This window comes from Etheostoma spectabile, chromosome 19 (genome assembly GCF_008692095.1).
Source record: "Etheostoma spectabile isolate EspeVRDwgs_2016 chromosome 19, UIUC_Espe_1.0, whole genome shotgun sequence".
Lineage (NCBI taxonomy): Eukaryota > Metazoa > Chordata > Actinopteri > Perciformes > Percidae > Etheostoma > Etheostoma spectabile.
Genome location: NC_045751.1, coordinates 3691936 through 3714184, shown reverse-complemented (window position 1 = coordinate 3714184; position 22249 = coordinate 3691936). Strand labels below are relative to the sequence as shown.

Here is a 22249-nt window from a genome sequence, read left to right as displayed (position 1 = left end):
AGAATGAAAAATTGGCTTTGTCCAATGTTCAGCTTGGGCGTCTGCTATGGCCTTGAGGTGTTTGCTTTTGCTAAGCGCACAACTGTTATATTTAAATCAACATTTAACTCCAACCAGAAGATCAAAGAGCAAGAGTGGGCAATTCCAAGTTGCTTCTCAATCTGCTGTAGCAAATTGTACTCACTATCGAGCCACTTCCTCTAACGATGTCCCTCAAAAATCAAATTTACATGGAACCCCAGCTTCCAGTGCTTTAAATTGCTTTCTGTACCATGCCTAATCACTGAAAAAGGGGATGATCCAACTGAGCGTTTGTGATTCATGTGGGAGAAGGAAATTTGGATCAACTTTGCACTGGAACTGTGTTGGTTAATCTACTAAGCATCAAAGAGGAGAAAAGGGGAGGGAGAAAGTGGAAGAGGGGAATTTATCATGTGGGCTTGATTGGAAATCCAGCGGGGGGACTCTGGTCTCTCGCTAATCATTTGTAATCTCCTGTAGGGTTGTATGTGGCCTGAGAAGAGCCGAGAGGCAGCCTATTACCCATCTCCTGCCATAGGGAGGACCAGATAGTGCACTGTTGGAGGACAACAGGAAATGAGAAGAGGAGCACAGGACAAATAGAGAAAGAGTGTAATCTCTCTTATCCAGGTACAAATAGAAGGTAACATCAACGTATCGTCAAGTCAGAGCTCAGAAGGAAGCTGGCCTTTGTTGCTAATGATTAAATTGATCATAACTTCCTCAACATTGTGAGATGAATACCAACTTGTCTGCAACTTCGGAGAGATCTTTCCACGCAAGAGATTTTCACGCCTTTCAGTCGATGGTAGTTATTCCTAGTTTATCAGTGCTACAAAGTAGTATTGATGAAATTGTTGAGAAGAGCTAAGGGAGCAACTTACCCTTCTGGACTGGATCTCATTCACATAGAGAGGCAGGAGAAACTCAGAGATTCCCTCCAGACGAATCCCGTCTTGCTTCAGCTGAAGGTTTCCCATTCCATCCTGAAACATGACCGTGACAGTCAGTGATGTGGTAATGAGCAGTGCCGCTATTCCTGATTTGATTTAAACAATTATAGCTTCTTAAATGCATGAAAAATTGAATCCGGCTGTCACAGAACTGCATTAGGAAGAGCAGGAGCGGTTGCATGCCAGACGGGCAAGTGGGAAGGCAGCAGCATTGAGTGACAGGGAAGAAGTAGGACATGACATTGAGGTGACAATGCCACAGACACTCGGTGGCGTCAGGGTGACATGCTGCATGCAGTGGGAGGCTGACTGAGGAGAACCAGGCTAATGTGGCAGCTGTGGATGTGAATGTTGAGAAGATTCATGAGTTTTTTTTTTTCTTTTCATGAGATTTATGCTCATACATATTTACATCAGTTGGCTTAGCACTCATATTTACATTACACACACACACACACACACACACACACACACACACACACACACACACACACACACACACACACACACACACACACACACACACACACACACACCACACACACACACACACACACACACACACACACACACACACACACACACACACACACACACAAAGTTTAAACACACCTTCTCATTCAATGCATTTTCATGACTATTTACATTGTAGATTATCAATGAAAAAGTAGAACAGGCATGTAGCCATCCGGTCACCTTTTCTGTGTTGCACAAAGACACAGCGGTTAGAACCAAAGACCTCAAACGTGGACTAATCAGACCACAGCCCAGATTTCCACTGGTCTAATGTCCCTTCCTTGTGTTTCTGGGCCCAAACTATTGTCTTCTGCTAGTTTCCTAGCTGCTAGTTGACCATGAAGGCCTGATTCACGCAGTCTCCTCTTAACAGTTGTTCTAGAGATGTGTCTGCTGCTAGAACTCTGTGTGGTATTCATCTGGTCTCTAAACCGAGCTGCTGTTAATTTGCGATTTCTGAGGCTGGTGACTCAGATGAACTTATCCTCAGCAGCAGAGGTGACTCTGGGTCTTCGTTTCCTGGGACGGTCCTCATGTGAGCCAGTTTCGTTGTAGCGCTTGATGGGTTTTTTTTTACATTCAAAGTTTTCGCAATTTTCTGGACTGACTGACTGACCGTCATTTCTTAAAGTAATGATGGCCACTTGTTTCTCTTTACTTAGAATTCATATTACGCCGAGAACCAATAAGCTAACAGTTGTCCAATAGGGCTGTCGGCTGTGTATCAACCTGACTTCTGCACAACACAACGGAGGGTCCTAACTCCATTAATAAGTCAAGAAATTCCACTAATTAACCCTGACAAGGCACACCTGTTAAGTGAAAAGCATTTCAGGTGACTTCCTCATGAAGCTCATTGAAAAAACACAAAGGGTTTGCAGCGCTATCAAAAAAGCAAAGCGTGGTTGCTTTGAAGAAACTAGAATATAAGACATGTTTTCAGTTATTTCACACTTTTTTGTTAAGTACATAATTCCATATGTATTCATTCATAGTTTTGATGCCTTCAGTGATAATCTACAATGTAAATGGTCATGAAAATAAAGAAAACGCATTGAATGAAAAGGTGTGTTCACACTCCATTCACACTGTCGTCTGTGACTGTCTACATCTAGAAACGAAGCTGCGCGGTGCAGGGAACAACTGACTGGCACATGATCAGACGGTGGTTTACGGAGCGGTAGATTGGCTTTGCAAAAAAACTCAGCGATCTATGAAATTACGCATTAAAAAAAAACAAAAAACTGCTCGATTACGCAAATTTGATCGTGGGAAGCCAAGATCATGATTAAAATTGGATTAGTTGTGCAGCCCTAATATATAGAGTATAGAATATGGGATATAGCGTCCTAGCTCCTGGTGATTTATTTAACATCACCATCATATACAGTTTGAATAACAGAAACTGTTGAACATAAACAAAAATATACAATAAACAAGATGCACAAGCAAATTATAAACTACTATATAAACTCTACATAGCTACTATGCATCAGCTGTATAGTGATACAGTATACAGTCTACATGACATGCAGTGAAGCTGATAACATACATGTGCTTAATCCTACGATTTACTAATTTACAAAAATCAGGCTTAGTAACTCATTTGTCGCAAAAATAATGTCCAGATATTGTTCTATGGTCTGTGCTAAACTCAGTGACGGCGTTACTAACAGCATTTTTTTCAGTAACGAGTAATCCAATTGATTACCCTTCCCATGTTAATAATGCCATGCCATTACTGTTACTGACGAAAAAGCGCCGCATTACTTTAATTGAAGCTTTTTTTTTTCCCCAATAAGACCAACTAGATCTCTGAGCCGAGAGGCAAAGACTTTTTTTCTTCCTTGGTAAGTTGGCAGTGCACGAAGTAAGCGCATAAATGCAAACTATTGGCTGAGGTTGAGTAAAATGTAATGGTAAGCCAATCAGAGGTAGAGTTGGGCGGGTGTTCATAAGCACGCATAGTCGGACACACAACAAACAACACAAGCAAGTCAGTCAACGAGAGACAGGTATGGTGTTGTGAAATTGGGGGGGGGGGTAACTTTTCCTGCAAAAGATTTCCCATCGTGGTCAGAAAACATAGGCACTATGACTCTGGAGTGGCTACTCGCTCCGAAGCTAATCCCTGTCACTTTCTCACTTCGTCCTCGTGTTATCACCCCCCAGTTTTGCCCAGTTGTGGCCTGTTGAGGGGCAATAAATATCAACAGTTCCAAAACATCTGTTATTTGTGTCAATCCACCAGACATAATACCTATATACTGTACATGGCATTGGATTTGAGGCTAGTGTGACTGTCCCACAGCAACATTAAAAATTTAAATGTGAGTACATTGTTTGTTAATGTATTGTATTGAGTGTCCATTTCATTATAATATTCAGATTTATCATAAATAATTGAACACGCACATGTACTTTTTGTTCCGTTAAAGAGAGGGGGAGGTGGGGTCACATTTGAGCAATTAAAAATTTACTTGAAAGGAACGCATTAGTTACTTTCTTAAGTAACTAGTTACTTTTATAATTTGTAACTGAGTATCTAATTTAGTTACTTTTTGGAAAAAGTAACTAGTAACTAACTAATTGTTTTAAAAGTAACTTGCCCAACACTTGCTAAACTAGAACTTAGTGTTTTCGAAGGCATAAACAAAAGCAGCAGATGCATCTGCTGCAGATTGCAGCAGATGAAATGAGTGAGATTTTAATTTTGGGAAAAGAGAGCAAGAATATTAGTACATGGTATTAGCAAATACCTTGAGTTGAAAAGTTAAAAAGAAAAAGTTGGACTGGAACATCCTGAACTATATGCTTTAAAAACCTGATTTAATTAGCCTTGCAAAAGCCAGATTTGAAAGAGGTTTTAGTTCCTTACCAACACATTTCTGAATGCAGGCTGTAGTTTAAGACTATCAGACTTATATTTCCTATTGGCTATTGGTTTGCATTCATTTCTGTGCACGTGAAAATGAGTTAGCTGGCTGTGAAAGTTGAGTATCCATAACCGTGAGCATCAAGTCTGTGTTGATTTTTATTAAAGATTTCTTACAGCCGGGTAATTGCAGTTAGAGTGCATATTGATTTTAAAAGTCTGAAGTGAATTACCTCAAATAATTACAAAGTAAATTTTGCAAAAGATTAATGCTGGTTTCATGTTCACTGTGCTGAATTTCACAACTCAAGCAAGTTGTACGAGTTTACTACCTTATTTTCATATTGCAAAGAATAATAGAAGTCAATGGTTGCCTGGACAGGAGGACAAATAAATCCACATTTGTAAAAACACAGCAGCATAGTTCGAAAAACTGGTTAGTTGGGATAAGTGATTTGAGGTAAATCGGCTAGGACCACAGTAATAAAAGTAATTAAGTAATACGTTTTCCCTCCATTATTTTAGTCTGGAAAACTGGTCACTCGGGTAGGTGTTTTTGGCTCTCCAATTCGTGAACCATGTCACTAGATCTTTATTCAGAGCAGACATTTGGCCATCATAGCAAAAAAAAGCACAGTTGTTTTTAAAGTTATCAATTGAACCTGTCTTACATTTAGGTTAACAACATAATCCAGCACAGTGCTTACTCAACATAAAATGCTGCATCATATCACTTGCCAGACCTTACTCCACAGCGCTGTGGATTAAGGTCTGGCTACACCACAGATACATTTTGGGATAGGGAAAAAACATTCTGTTTCACAATGGCAGGCGCCAAGTTCCGGATGCAGCGGCAATGCCTCTGGAAAATAGTCACAAGAAGGAACTTGTTTTGGTGGAAGATTTTTGTTACAGGTCCCAGGCAAGGAGACCGGGTTACAAATTTAAATTCCTTGAAAGACAGGTGAAATAATGGGAGAGTTTGACACAGCAGCATTCTTGTCTCCTCCCAAATTTATCTCTTTTAGTCATTCAGAATAAAATCATAAAATATGGCCATATTTCCAGTTTCCAAAATAACACAATATTACATCCTATAAATTCACATTTTAACTTACATCAGTTATACAAGGCCACAATGGCTGCATAGTGCACTTCACATGGCTACGCTGTTATAAAAGTTGTTGCTACATATACTGCAGCTGCCTGCAAATACTGGTCATATTAACATAATTCCCCACAGACACAGAAATACAAGGTCAGACATTTACCCATTCTTAAAAGCTACATACACAAAATAAAAACTTATTTACTCAGGGCACAGCGCCCTGAGGTTTGTGATATGACCGGCTGGCCTGCATTATCATCTGGGCAGAGCGCCTCTTCAACCCCTGTACCTAGTAGGACACAGCCGTGGACAGCTGCAAAAGGGAAAATAGCAACAAAATGCCCCCCCAACAACCTGGTGTGCAACTGGATAACAGATTTGCTCCTCTGCTGCAAGACGCTGGACAGTCATCTGATGACCGGGACTGCGTCTCATCACCACACAGCAGGTAAGGACTGAGAGCAATTCAAAAAGTAAAAGCTAACAACTGGCCTCAAACCCTGATTGTGGTGACTCTGCTGTAAAAGATTTAAAAAACAGTAAAAACACCAAATACTATGTTTTCCCAAAGACATGGTGTCTGACTTGACCCAAAAAAATCCCAGATATCGTGGCAGCACACCCAACTGTGAAGAACATTATTCTGCATATAGGGTCAATGATGTTGTAAAGCAACAGTCTGAATTGCTGAAACTGGACTTTAGGGAACTGCTTGACACAGTCACCCCCCTAAGCGCAAATGTTTTATCAGTGGTCCTATACCGTCAGTCAGAAGAGGAGATGAGAGATTCAGCCGACTGTTGGGACTAAACAATGGCTTTCAACTGAATGTACCGTCCACTCTCTGAAGTTCATTGACAATTTAAACATTTTCTGGGAGCGCAGACATCTTTTAAAGCAGATAGACTTTCCCTTAACAAGCCAGGAGTAAAGCTGTTCACCTCTAATCTGCTTTATTTTCTGCGCTACACATCTGCTCCCTCTGCCAAGGTCACAAAACAAAAGGAAGACCCCAACAAAGTGCGGCAGTGACCCAGCACAGCCCCCGCCTGTGCAAAGATTTGACCATGGAACCAAGAGCAGAGACCGAAACCTCCACTCCCCTCTTCACCCTTCCAGCACCCTCAAACCTTCCCAACCCCGAACCTTCTGAGGATTCATCGCTGTCTCTACGATGTCTCCACACCCCCTTTTCCCTTATTTCCCCACAATTATGCACCCCTTCCTACCCCCATGGCTCAACCCGGCAAAGTAAAACGCAAGCACCACAAACCAGGATGTCAGAAACTCCTTCCCCCCAGACTGATAGGCGCTTGTGTGCAAAATCTGGCAAGCACTATCTGATATGTGCCGGGCCTTGGCTGCAGGACTAGTGATACAAAGGACTCTTTTCAGACAAGCCCCGGGCCCTGTGGATTCAATTCTTCCTCATTTCTTTGTGATAGGTATAGGAAAAGAATGGTGATAAGCACTTAACTGCAAACTTAGCAAATTTAGCATCCATTCCTATCAGCTACAGCCTGTCCCAAAAATGAAAACACACTAACACTAGCCTTACTAAACGTCAGGTTTTTGGGCAGGAAAATCATTTTTAATCAATGTTTTATTACTAAAAAAAATCAAATTTTTTATGTTTTTAACTGAAACCTGGTTAGACCATAATAACAGCGCTGCTGTTCTCATCGAGTCAGCTCCCCCTAACTTCAGTTTTATAGTGAGAATAGAGTGAAAAAGAAAGGAGGTGGATCGCCATTTTGTTAATATCATCCACTGACGCAAATATTTTATGGAATTTTTTTTCTTTTGAATATTTTTGCTCTTCAATAAGTCTTCCCCTCAAGCGTGTTTCTAATATCTACAGGCCACCTAAATTGTGCAACCTTCTTTGATGATTTCACTGAACTGCTTCTATATCTGCATTAACTTTGATTGTGTAACCCTTGCGGTGATTTAACTTCATGTTGACAGCCCCCAGGACAGGGGGACCAAAGAGCTGTGTTGTGTTTTTGAGAACTATGGACTGACTCAGCATGTAACGAGCCCACCCACAATAAGGGCACCTCTGGACTTGATTGTTCCAAAGGTCTGAACATTTCCAAGTTGTGGTGACTGACGTTGCTCCCCTCAGATCATTCCTGTGTTTCTTTACGGCACAAATCTCGTCCCCAAAAATTGTCCAACAAAGATAATCAAAAAACGGTATATCACTGAAACACCATGACACATTTATCAGCTTTTCTCCTCCACCACCAGCCCTCTCTGGCTATCAGTCATGAGCTTGTAGATAATTTCACTTTTAAAATTAAAAATGTTATTGTGCATTGTTTCCACAAAGGTCAAGTTGTATCTGGTAAGAAAGATCTCCATGGAGAAATGTCCTCCTGGTGAGAACGAAAAAGAGAGTGTAGGAAAGCTGAACGAAGGTGGCGAAAAACAAATCTCCGGGTCCATTAAAACTCCTATAAGAGAGACTTCGCATTTATAATTTGGAACTGGAATGCAAGAAGGTCCTTTTTCCTCTGATATTTTCTAGAAACATAATAATTCCCGTGCTTTGTTCTACTGTTGATGGGTTTAACAAACCCTCCAGTACCAGTAGCATCGAACTTTTATCTCCCAAAGGCCTGCAATGACTTTGCCTCCTTCTTCAAGACAAATCCAAAGATAGCCAAACAGCAGTGCCCATATAAAGTCCAGGAATGGGTGTTGTCACAGTGTTCAAGAAAAAATAGTTCCAATTGACGAATTTCACACGATCAACCATACAAACCTGGAGGACATTATTCAACATCTAAAAACCTCGCCCTTTTTGCCTTGATGTTCTACCAACGGACTTTTCAAAATGTTTCCAATTTTTTGACTTTATCTTCTACAGATTGTGAACACCTCTCTTTTTTCCCGGTACCCTTCCACAGGCCCTGAAAACTGCAGTAATAAATCCCTCTTAAAAAAGAACAACCTAACAAGTCACTAATGAGCAACTATGGGCCCAAATATCAAACCTTCGTTTTTAAGTAAAATCATTGAAAAAGTATTTTTTCAACAACTCACCATTCTTGTCACTAACAAGTTTTGATACCTTTCAGTCGGTTTCCGACCACACCACAGCACTGAAACGGCTCTTGTCAAAATCTTTAATGACATCCCCTTAACACAGATAATGCAAATTTCAATCTTAGTATTACTTGATCTCAGTGCTGCATTTGACCCGGTCGACCACGACATACTACTAGACCGATTGGAAAACTGCGTTGGCCTTTCTGGCTCATACTAACTGGTTTGAATCCTACCTAAAGAATAGGATTACTTTGGTCTATAGGTAATTATGCATCTGAGCGTACAAATATGACGTGCGGAGTTCCCAAGGCTCCATTCTGGGGCCTCTTCTGTTTAACATCTACATGCTTTCCCCTGGCTCAGATTATGGAGAAAAACAAAATAAGTTACCATAGTTTGCGGACGACACACAAATTTCATAACCTTATCGCCAGGGGACTATAGTCCAATACAAAACTGACTAAGTGCATCGAACAAATTAACGGCTGGATGTGCCAGAATTCCCGAAATTAAGAAGGAAAAAATGGGTGGTTGTTTTTGGAGCAAGAGAGGAACGATTAAAAGTCTGCGCTCAGCTTCAAACCACAATTTAAACAACAGACAAAGCAGAAATCTTGGTGTATCATGGACTCAGACCTGAACTTTAACAGCCACATTTAAAACAATACAAAATCAGCCTACTATCACCTTAAGAATATATCAAGGGTTAAAGGACTTGTGTCAACAGGATTGGAAAAACTTTTCATGCCTTTATCTTCAGTAGACTTGACTACTGTAACGGGTCTTTACAGGTCTCCCTAAAAAATCAATCAGACAGCTGCAGCTGATTCAGACGCTGCTGCTCGAGTCCTCCTAAACCAAAAGACTGGATCCATCACTCCATTCTGAAGCTTTACCTGGCTTCCTGGTCTCAAAAAAATTGTTTCAAGTACCTTGCTAGTTTATAAATCACTTAACGTTTAGGTCCAAATATATTGCTGATCGCTACTACACTATGAACCACCCAGACCTCTCAGTCATCTGGACAGGTCTGCTTTCTGTCCCCAGAGTCAACTAAACGGGTGAAGCAGCTTTCAGTTTCTATGCTCCTCATATCTGGAATAAACTCCCAAAACCTGTAGATCCGCTGCTACTCTCGTTCTTTTAAATCAAGGGTGAAGACCTTTCTATTTGATGCTGCCTTTCTTTAAATGAAATAAACATTTTTTTAAATTTCTTTTGCTGCACTGTAAATTTTATTCTTGTGTTTTATGTTTTCCTTTGTTTTAACTGTCTATTCATGTGTTTTACCCGGTTTTTAAAGCTTTTGATTTTAACTGTTTTTTTCTTGTGTTTTAAACTGTTTAACTGATTTTGTGTAAAGCACTTTGAATTTCCTTGTTGCTGAAATGTGCTATACAATAAAGCTGCCTTGCCTTGCCTTGCCTTACTCATTAACCCTCTCTCTCCAGCATGGAATTTCCCCCCACAACTAAACAACATAGGCAACTTTGCATTAGTGCATGCATACACAATATACAGTGGGGCTCGAAAGTTTGGTGCATAAAGAAACCAAGAAAAGATGGAAAAATCTCCAAATGACAGATTAGACATTTGTATTATATGTCACAAAAAGTTTTATTTTATTTTCATCATTTACACTTTCAAAAAAACTAAAAAGTATCACAGCTTGGAAACACTTCTTGTAGCCAGCTAAGAGTCTTTCAATTCTTGTTTGAGGTATCTTCGCCCATTCTTCCTTACTAAAGTCTTCCAGTTCTTTGAGATTTCTGGGGTGTCTGTCACACCCTGCTCTTTTAAGGTCTATACATAGATTTTCAATCATGTTGAGGTCAAGAGATTGTTAAGGCCATGGCAAAACCTTCAGTTTACGCCTCTTGATGTAATCCACCGTGGATTTTGAGGTGTGTTTAGGATCATTATCCATTTGTAGAAGCCATCCTCTCTTTAACTTCAGCTTTTTCACAGATGGCATCAAGTTAGCGTCCAAAATTTGTAGAAATTTTATTGAATCCACTTTTTTTAATGGTGGAATGGTGTACCACAACTCCAGTGTCTGCCAGGTCTTTCTGGATGATCGTGCAGTCAAACGTGGGTTTTGACTTGCTAAAAATCTACCTGGAAATTCCGTAGACCACCAGTCCTCGGGTGGCAGGGGAGAGATGAATGTTTGTAAATAAGAGGCTGTTGCGGACTGCTGCGCAATTCCTGACTCTCCCGATTTCCACTCCACCTCATGCACATATTCAAAATCCAAGTTTCAGGAACAGGAGTCTCCTTCCAGAAAAAGGACATTGAAAAAGCAAAAGACCGGCTTTTTGAAGCATGAAGGCCACCGTAGCTGTAATACATAATTTGAACTGCGTGGTGCGAGAGATTCCTACAAACTGGACCTTTAAAGATTGATCCCTTGTCCTATTCCAACAAGAAATGCATCCCATTTACAAAATATTTAATTGCAAAAACTATATTTAATGAAGCCTGATTCTGCACCTGCATATTTTTTACCTCACATTTATATTATTCAGAACCTGATTTGGTTGTAGACAGTTCAGTAAAAACTGGACAAGGTTATGCCTTGCCACACCACAATGGGCAAAGTGAAGTTTGACAGTAGCTTTATGAGGATGTGAGTGAACAGATGGGCCCTGAGAGGGATGTGTTTAAAGAGTCCATTGTGCTAGCAGCACTTTGGATGGGGATAGTGAATTATAGACAGCGAGGAGAGCTCCATCATACATGGTCGAGAGCCAGGATTGGGGACAGACAGGAGGACAGAGTCAGAGGAGGGCAGGAGGTGGGTGGGGAGTGTGGAGTTATTTGTACTGTATGTCAGCAGACAGACATTAAAGTCACTCCTGTGCTGAAGTGGAGGTGATGTGGTGGGTGTGGTGAGTTCAGTACAAGCTGCAGTCCGTCAGACGACTAGATGGGAGGCAGGACAAACAGGGGCGTTGCAACAGTCCGGTTATGTCGTGCTGAAGGCCCGGACGAGCTCTACAGCATCAGCGAAAGAAAAATGAACAGATGAAGGCGATTTATCTAAGGTGGAACAAACTGAATGATTTTGCTTTGTGAGATTTGACAAAAAAAGTGTAGAGCCAAAGACACTCAAGGTCATTGTGTTTGTCTTAACACACAGACAAAAGTTGTTTTGTGAATGACGTGGATCTGCCTTGTCACAGTTGAGATGTGAGCTGCATTTTGATCCAGTGCAGAGAATTAAGTGTCAAAGATGGAGCAGAAAAGATCTAATTTTAATAATTAAAACAAAAAACCTCCATGCTTTTTTGAGTAAGATCCGGTTATTGAATGTCCTCTACCTTCAGTCTGTTCAAAATCTGCACGGCATTCTTCGTAACTAGCTGAGATGAGGTGGCTAACCGTAGCACAGGCTAGCACTAGCATGCTATCTCATTCTCAATGGCGACACACTGCTACAACACTAGTTCACCATAATCTCCAAAAGAACTACTTCCATGTCCCTGTTCTGCAGGTATTCCACTAGTGGCCCTCGTCTAGAAGAAGTCTCCCAGCTAATCCTGCCTTGGACTGACCAAAGTTGGAGAAAGAGTTATCTAGTTGATGTGATCTTACCGAGCTACTGAGCATGTGCCACTCCCAACAAAGATAGTATAGAAGTGAGATGTCTCACTCTGTAGCTAAAACAGAGTGTGAGACACAGGGTTACAACAGGGTCTGCAGCAATGTGCGGTACAACAAAGATATGGTGGTTTTTGAAAATTAAACCATGTAAACATATTCTGGTACAACTTCCAAATACAATTATGAACCTGAAAATGAGCATAGTATGGGCGCTTTAACAACCCAAATGTGTTTGTTCACTTTCTCAGACGAAGTGAAGTAGTCAAGAATCAATGAGTCTTGTTGTGTGCTTGTGAAATTGGATTCTTTCACAAAAACAGGAAATGGGAATCGATGGGATGGGTTCGATTTAAGAACTAGCAGTACAGTCTGCATTTAAGCACATTTATAATAAGTGTATAATAAGTATTTCATATTTATTAATATGGTCACTTTTACTTTGTTATCTCAATGCCATAGGAACACATTTCCATTCACCTTGAGGACGTAAACTAATTTTGGATATGTATCATGATCTGTATCCATCCATCTAAAAAAAAAAATGAAAGACTGATTTAAAGCAGCTTTTAAACTATACAAGTTCAGTTTAATAGTTATGTTGAATACTACTCGGCCTGTAATACAGTTGTGGCCAGTAATGTCCTTTGTGGCTCCGGAGGAGCTTTCTAAAGTCTGAGAAGATAACGCTGGAGACTACTGGGACTTGGAGACTTAAACTGCAGATAGCAATGTCAGTAAAAGGGTTCTTGCCTTATTCCAAAGTTGTTAGCCCAAGTGCTAACCTCGTAATCACACCAGATAAATATTTGTTTGTTGTGTTACGCATTTGTAGCAGTTTGTTACCAAGTGAAACCATTAAAAATCAAAACAAATAAAAATGTCCTTTCACCAAGCAGATATCGACATGAACGTTTCATTCCACTCAGCTACTCATAATTACGATTTAAACTATATTGTGTGGTGCAGCAATTTACCTATTGACCATATTCTGCGTAACATGCACCTATAAGATGAAAGTTTACGGAACTTGCTCTCATAAGTTTTGAGAAGAACTTTTATACTGTTGACAGACGGTTTTGGACCGTAGCCATCACCAGGTTTTATAGAGATGTTCCAGATAGGTGATCATGTACTGCACCCGCATTGCCAAAAATGGTCAGATGGTAACTTTTGGTGTTGTCTGGCAGCTTTTTCTGGACACAGTAACAACAGTGACAACCTTAAAATTAGGAAAAAAAATGCTCTCATGTCAGGACGTATAGTCACTTCTTCAAATCTGACTAGAATACCATTACGCTGCGGTGCAGTTTGGCACGTGTTTTCTTACTAAGCTGCTTGAGTTCTGAGAGATCGGAAGCGGCAAAGTATATTTTCTGGAGCGACACCAACAGCACTGATAAGGTCTTTTACTCATGACACAGATTGATGGGAGGCGAAGAAGTAGAGGACTGATGGCAATAGTCAGGGGACACATCTATCACAGAAGGGGGGGATGCTGCCATTGCGGGTTTGTTGAAAAAATGCTCAGTTGTTTGCATTGTCCCTGGAAATGTCACAGGAGCAACATATGCCTTTTCGGTGTGTCAGCCTGGTCCGGCTGCCAAGTCTGTTCTAATCCTTTATTAAATCCATATGAGACAAAGCACACAACATGAGAGATGGTGCCATAAAACACATTTCAAAAGGGACCTGCTTGAATAAATTAATTCACTCAGGCTTTGTATTAAGGTCAAAATACATAAAAACAGAGAGAGGGGAACCTCATACTTTATCTCCGTACAGTCAAATTAGTGTTAATTGACAAACCTTTCCTCAATCTTTAAGACAGTAAACTAACCAGTACTAGATTGACATTGTCATTATTTTAACATGGCCCAGTACTGAGACTAAATAATTTTGGCATATCTTTTTATCATTGCATTTGTTTTTGAAATCCATGTTGTATTTTCTGAGAACACAACACAAGACTATTTTCAGTAACCTTTAGTGACATTTCATTTGATATCAAGTCTTGCTGTGCACTGTAGTTGTACACAGTACTTACCAGTTATTTTTCTGACCTTAAAACATATCTCCAAATTGCAAGGCTTTCGGTTATATTCTAATAAATGGTATTTAAGTGAAGTCTTGCTACAAGCCTTTTTTGCAAGTCCATAACACAAAGAATAACACAATGGATCATTACATATCACAAAAACCAACTAAAGCCTCTCTTAAATGTTATCTTTTTTTTTTAAATGATGGAAGACATCTTGAGTGCTAAACAGTCCACTGCATTTATGTCACTTGTCAATAGAATTGGATTTATTACTCTCTCTGGGTATTCGTTTGGGTACGTGTAGCGTGTGCACTTTTCTTTGTCCAGCCATGCAAGTTACTGCAATGCATTAAAATAAACCATTTCTTTTGTTCAAGAGAACTAGTTCTCAAATGATAAGTCTATTCAAAGGTCCAATATGTAATATATTTACTGTAATAAATCCAAAAATGACCCCAACGCATCATCAGATATTAAAGAAACATGCCAAGTTGAAATACTATCTTTTTTGACAACAATGCAAATGCCAGTATTTTCACCTTTTGTAACTGCCCAGTTTGACAGCCAGGCCGGGTTGCCAGATATACCTGTAAAAGCGTAAACCCAGCGCGCTACAGCTGTAACATTAGTACAGCCATGAAAGCAGCAAACATACAGTTGCATGACCAGAGACGTAACAAACCTTGGGTAAATATTGGAGAGGTATTTGAAAGATTGAGACAGTTTTAGAGCCCAAAAGGACGCCAAGTTGGCCAATTTCCTCCGGAACAGGTAAGCATTAGCTTCAGGTTTATTTATCGCGGCTACTAGGGACGGGCATTTTATACCATTTCAACATTAGTGTACTCAGTGAATTATATAGCTGGTACCTTAGTTGTTTACTTACTCGGAAAAACAATTGAGACACAGCCAGTAAAGTGATCCCGACTGGTCCTGGCTAACGCCGCCATGCTAATCCGAATCAGCATCAGCTTTCTTCGCCAGGTATGAGGACACATACGAGGAATTTGTCTTTGGAGCATCGATACTCACAACCCTGCTAACGCCACGGAGGACCAGGCAAGCGGGCCACGGCTGTGTACTGCAGTAACTATTTTAAACACTAGCTCTCAGTATTACATATTGCACCTTTAAATGAGCAGTTAAGTGACAAAAATTGAAAAGATTTTGATAATGTATCAAGCAAAATGTCTCAAAACCACCAGCTACTCAAATAAAAGGATTTGCTGCTTTTCTGTGTTTTATCATTGTAAATTGAGTAACTTTGGGTTTTAGATGGTTGGTCAAACAAAATGAGCAATTTTAAGACATCACCTTGGGCTATGCAGGAAATTTGGATGGGTATATTTTGCAGTTTTTTTAATATTTTTTTTTTTTAATTTTATAGAATAAAAAGGTAATCAATTCATTGAAAAATAAAAAATTAAATCATGTTAATTATCTTTATAAATTCCAGCCCTACAGTGGAGTTCTTTATAAGAAAGAATAGGTGGGGGAACCTCTAGCTCACCCAGTAAGAGCTTCTGCCCCATGTTGGCTGAGTCCTGCAGGTTCAAATCCGACCTGCTGCCCTTTGCTGTGTGTCATCATTCATCTCTCTCCCCCTTTCGTGCCTATCCACTGTCTCTATGTAATTAAGGGAACTAAACAGGGTGAAGCAGCATTTAGTTTCTATGCTCCTCATATCTGGAATAAACTCCCAGAAACCTGCAGATCCGCTGCTACTCTCAGTTCTTTTAAATCAAGGCTGAAGACCTTTCTTTTTAATGTTGCCTTTCTTTAAATGACTGTTCTTTTCTTTAATGTTTAATTTCTTATGCTGCACTGTAACTTTTATTCTTGTGTTTTATGTGTTTTAATGTTCTTATTTTTAATTCACGTGTTTTCTGTTTTTTTTAACTGTTTAACTGATTTTGTGTAAAGCACTTTGAATTGCCCTGTTGCTGAAATGTGCTATACAAATAAAGCTGCCTTGCCAAGGGAAAAGACCCAAAAATCTTTAAAAAAATAAGGAAAGACTAGGAGCCCTATCTTGCACCCAGCGCAAAGCCCAACGCAAGTGTTTTTCTTAAGATCGATCTATCTATCTATCCATCTATCTAAAGACCATCCAGCGCCCTCATCGTTTGAACAGCAAATGCACCTGCGCCCATCTTTGCACCCATGGGCGAGCTGGTCTTACAGGGAGGTGTGTTCAGGTGAATTCTTGGTGTATTGCTACGTTGAGGCAGCGGTAAGTGATGGTGCCGTTGACCAACAAAAACCTGGTCTAAAGTCAATAGCGCAGCATTTCATTGTTATTTAAACAGCAAATTAATAAAATGAGCCTAGGCTTGTGCACGCACACGCACACACACACACACACACACACACACACACACACACACACACACACACAAAAGATTAAAAATAAAAATTACGGTGCAAATCCGCCATTATGATAGCAATGTTGGCACATCATCATTTTCATCATCATTGCTATCATAATGGCGGACTGCACCATCATTTTTATTACCGTACAACCGCGCCTGGCTTTTAAAGGGAATGTCACATCCATTCATAATAAACAGCCGCTATTGAAACAGAGTCAGCTTCATTTGGGACAATGCTGTGCTGTACTCACCACTGAGAAATGCATGACCTTTATGATCCAGACAGTGAGGGCCAGGTTAACTATCATGGTGACCAGTAGCAGCAGCAGAAAGAAGTAGAGGCATCTCTTTCTCCAGCCATACAGTCCCACTGGGTACACGGCATCACAGCCTGGTCGCTGGAGATGCACAGACTGGGATGCGAGCATAAACTGCTCCTGGGTAATCTGGAAAAAAAGAAAAACAGACAGACACACACACACACACGTTAAATGGCTGTCAAGAATATATTTGCTCCATAGAAGCAATCACAAATCGTTAGTGGTTATTACCTTGCAAGCACTGCTAAAATTGCTCTGGGCTGAAGCAAGGCTGGGTAATCTTACAATTTTTTTTAAAGTGGTGCTCCTACATAAAAAACAAAAGGTGAGTGCATTGCATAGATTAAAACTGGGTTATTACTAAAGCATGAAACAGCCATGCTTAGTTAAATCGATCTGTAATACACTAGGGGTGGGGGAAAAAATCGATACAGCATAGTATCGCGATATTTCCCGTGGCGATACTGTATCGATACACAAACACCAAGTATCGATTTTTTATTATTTAAACTGCACATGAGAATTTAACTTTTTGGTAGTAGAATAATCAAATCAGTTGCTTCTTCAGTCCACTAGATGGCGCTGTTTGTTTTCTGGTGAGGTCAGCGGGGTGACTGTCAGCGTGCAGGAGGATGTAGACAAAATAAACATGGCAGCGTCAGAGAGAGAAATCAGAAATGCACAGTCTGCATTTAAATCAAGTGTTTGGAACTTTTTCGGATTTTTTAACAAGGAGGGGACAACTGAGATGGATATGAGACATGCGATTTGCAAGGAGTGTCGTATGCAAATAAAATACTCAGGGAATACCACCAACATGAGGGCTCATCTTACACGCCACCATCCAGAGTTAGCGTTAGCCGAGGACGGTAAAGCTAATGCTAAACCAGCTCCGCCGAAAAACCAACCAACACTGGACACACTTAGCTTGACAAAGCTACCTCCAAATTCAGAGCGAGCGAAGAAAATAACTCAAGCCATCGCCTGCTTCATGTGCAAAGACCTGCGTCCATACAACGTTGTGGAAAATGAGGGATTTTGTCACTTGCTAAAAACACTGGAACCAAGGTACGTAACTCCGTCGCGCCGCTTTTTCACGGATACAGCCGTGCCCGAGCTCTACAGAGAAGTTAAACTCAAAGTTCAGGAAAGTTTAAAAACAGCAGAACGTGTTGCATTGACTTGTGATGCATCCACCTTAATTAAATGCAAACAGTTCAGTTTGCCAGTTGTCATTTATGACACATCATGAAAGTGTTTGTTGTTAGTCAGCTTGACAGTCACATTTTACAGCAATAACATCCACGTGAGATGAACAAACAGATGTTGACGATATTTTCCTTTGGGGACAAAATAATGAAGTTGGAAAAAGTAATAAAGTACAATATATCGCAGAATATCGCAATATGTTTAAAATCGCAATAATATCGTATCGTGACCCAAGTATCGTGATAATATCGTATCGTGGTGCCTCTGGTGATTCCCACCCCTATAATACACTGAGAACTGATTTATTAAAAATCTTCATAAGAGTTGCACATTTATTTTGGGAAAATTACTATTTTCTATTGTTTGCACACTTCGGAATGACATAGCTGGGTAGACCGGCCCTATACACTTCTAGAAATTTAACCAGTAGGGGGGTAATTAATCAAGCACCGTGGCTAAAAGACAAGGTCATTGGGGTGACTATATTTTATCAAGAGCTTGCAAATCAGAGTGCCCAATCTGAAAATATAACAAATGGTTTTTTTGTTCGGCAAGAAAGGGGAATGATCAGTCAAGATTCATCGATTACATCAAAGTTAGCGATCAGTTGTGGGAACAACTGGCCCAGAAGTGGAAAAGCTTTAGACTTCTTTGTTATGTCAATATACAGAAATCTGCAGCCAAATCTAGATGCTAATTCACCAATTACAGCGCTTAATGTAAGTTACAGTCCTGAAAAGCAAGGTCCTTAACATTTCTGTACTTTACAATGAAAATTGTTTAGATTTAATAACCTGTCACAGCTTTGTTTTCCATGCTAATTATATGCTGACATTTTGACAAACTGGATCCATGTGTGTTTACAACAAAGGTCACCGTGAGCGACAGCTTCCTGCAGCTGACCGGTTTACCGCTCCCCTCTGGCTGAGATCTTTATACAACTACTACCCATCAACCTTTTACAGGAATACATTTTACTGGCTTTGAGCAGGCTTTATGGAGCTATGTCCAGTAAAAGATATGAAACTGAAGGAGACTGTTGCCACAGGCAGTCAGTCAGTCAATGACTTATGTAAAGGAAATCTCTAAAGCCCAGTCTTCATCAAATTTCACATTAAGAACAAATTCCAGGCGGTTTGTTTTTCCATCTCATTACAAATGCAACAGGAGGTGGATTATGAGAAAATAGGGTCAATGTGGTGCTAGAGATATGCTCCCCATTCTGGTTAAGTGTCTGCCAGCCAATGAGAAGCTGCTACATGCAAGCTCTGATCTGAGATCAGAGAGGATGATGTTTGTCAAGTGCCTTCATCCAGGCAAGCACGCGCAGTAGCTGTTTTCTAGCGATGTGACCAGGGGTACAAGGTCGGAACGCCCACAGTCTGCAGAGCCTATGTTACTGCCCTTGGTGAGATCTCTGTTGCATCTACCCCTCACCTTACAATCATTTAATGGTTGAGAGACTTATGGAGCCTATGCAGAAAAGTAAAGAAGACGACGCCACAGGCAGTTTAGTAGCGAATATTTAATTTAAAGTCTCTAAGCTAAAGATGCATAATTTTCACAAGAAAATTCAGCAGTTTATCTTGCCATCCATGACAATGCACCGAGGGGATACCAGAAATGGTAATGTGTGCTAAGTAGCTCCCCATTCGGTCATGTCTGCCCAATGAGAGCTGCTACATCAAGCTTGTCTAAAAAGAGGACAGATTGTTTGTCAAGGCCTTCATCCAGTAAGCACGGCAGTAGTCCTAGCCGATTTAGCTCGCAGATAGGGACTTTCAGGGACTAACTCTATGACCCATTAAGTTAGCTAAACATCTTGTCTTCTTTGATGCATCAAAGACGCAATGCGTAGCAGCAAGGCTTGAAGTCTGTTAATACAAGGACAAGGCCAATTGGATTTGGCGTTGTAAAACAGTGTAACAGTGAGCATTAGGCAGCGTGTGGTGTGTTGGCTGGTAAACAGCTGGTGCCAGAAACAGGCGTTAAGTCCTTCAGGCATGTTCAGGAATTCATAGGAACACCTGAATTTTCAGACATTCACTAAATGCAGAAGCCTTTATCTTGTGGCTGCAACTCCCAATCTTTTTCATTATTGATTTTTCTGCCGATTCTATTCTTGATGTATGCATTAAAAGGTCAGAGGAATGCCACCACAAAATCCTAAAACACATTCATTTCAAATCCATGTCAGTCCAAAACTTTAAACATTTTAATTTACTATAATGTTAAGACCAAGAAAAGTAACAAATCTCACATTTGAGAAGCTAGAACCAGCCACTGTTTGCTTGACAATTACTCAAACGATCATGACAGATGCCAATTGTCTGTTGATTGATTAACATTGATTACACAACGTGCAGCTGTACTTTGCGTAGATCCACCTAGTGCTGAAATGATAAGTCTATTAATATGTATTGACAATGGAATGCTTGTTTGTCTTTTAATTTCTCAGGCAGAATAGTCAAATACTCTCTAGCACCAACCTGTGTGATGGTTTGCTGCCATATGGGAAAACTGAATATCTTAGGGTTTGGCATTTTTGGCTGTACAAGCTATTTGAATACTTGTCTTGGATTCTGGAAAATAGTTTATGATTTTCAGATATTTTCTACAAACAGTTACTGATGTTTTCAAGAAAATAACTAGCAGATGAATTAATAAATAATTACAGCTATCCCTGACAACCCATGACAGTCAAAACTCAATTTTTGCAAAAATATGATAAGAAATTGCACCCATTTAAAATGTAACAAAGTCCTTTAAATGTGTGTGTGCGTGCGTGCGCGCGCACGCAATGAAACATATATTTCCAAATCATTCCCGTAATTGACAGTTCATTGGGAGGGGCACTGATGGATTGGACACTCTCTAAACCTCTAAATAATACAGAACAATGCACTTGAAACATGGCATGTAATAAGCGTCTTCTTCCACAGCCGTCCCGCTGGCTCGTCTTTAAGTGACTGTTTCCTTGGACGAACAGTTTAGTTCACTTCTGCCAGCAGTGGCAGATGTCTCACAAATGGATGTTACGACTCTGCAGCAAATACAAATGACCCATGTCACTGGCCTAGAAATGTCAATGATTCCAATTTAACCAGCGATACAGCTGAGGGACAAGAGCATTCTGATAGGTTCTTACACAGAGGCTGAATATAAACTCAATGCAGTGTCACAGACGGCCACAGCTTTACCATGCACATTCAGCACAACCATACACTTGAGTTACTACAAATTATATTCAAACTAGATCGACGCGTCGCAATGCGGACGTGGACGATTCTGCATCGATGCATTGACAGAACATAATCGATTACTGCCTACTGATGTTGTTGATTTTCCACTAGCTGCTTTTTTTGTTTCTGCGTTTTTTCCTGCTGTCCGCTGCGCTCAGACTCCACTCCATTCAGGAAGTGTCTTTTTCAAGAGCAGATACAAAAAAAGAAAAAAGGGGCTATCAAATATATCTGACTGCCTAAATTTGTTGGTGAAAACCATGTGTAGTAATATTAAGGAGGTGATGCATCGTGATATTGAAATCAAATGGAATCGTTATAATCGTAATTGAATTAAATCGTGAAACCAGTGAAGATTGAAGATTTACCCCCCCCCCCCATCATCATTCGAGACATCCCGACACTTAACTGGAGGCTCAGACACTCAAATAATACCAAGAACTGACCAAAAACTGTTTAAAATGTCTTTTAGCCTCTAGTCATGACCCTGCTGGACAGAGTCAGTCTATTTCCAATCCACTGTTGCTACGGGAAACTTCAGCACTTGTAATTTCTATGGCAACCCACTGTTCCCAACACTAGTGGATCCTGTGATTTTTTTGTAATGCATATATTACCCTGGTTGAGTCATGCCTCCTAATGCTCGGTTATTCACAGAGCAAATGGAGGAGTGCATAGTGGCCGGCGTTTTGTCGAGCTGTCATTTCAGCATGCCGGTCACAGCGGACTACCACAAGCACGCTGGACGGATCGAGATGTCCAACTGCAGCGGGTGTGAGAAACAAACTCAACTTTAAAAAAAAAAAAAATTTTAAATTACAAAGCTCACTGTGCAGGCATGTCACATTATGTTGAATCTCATTTATCAGTTCATGTCAGCGTTAGCAGGTCTGACAATTAACACTTTAAATGCAAAAGCATGTTGTTAGACA

The 22249-nt window shown here is 40.4% G+C and overlaps 1 protein-coding gene across 3 annotated transcripts in view; it reads right to left on the bottom strand.

Annotated features, from left to right (window-relative positions):
* LOC116707096 (zeta-sarcoglycan) overlaps window positions 1-22249 on the bottom strand; it is a 54699-nt gene that overhangs the window by 26370 nt on the left and 6080 nt on the right. For 2 of the 3 annotated variants that reach the window (XM_032544254.1, XM_032544252.1), the window contains exons 2-3: window positions 16798-16992; window positions 906-1007 (exon numbers count right to left, since the gene is read on the bottom strand). In XM_032544254.1, coding sequence (XP_032400145.1) covers window positions 906-1007; window positions 16798-16992 — 297 coding nt within the window. The remainder of the gene's footprint in view (window positions 1-905; window positions 1008-16797; window positions 16993-22249) is intronic. The other variant, XM_032544255.1, reaches the window with a different exon arrangement.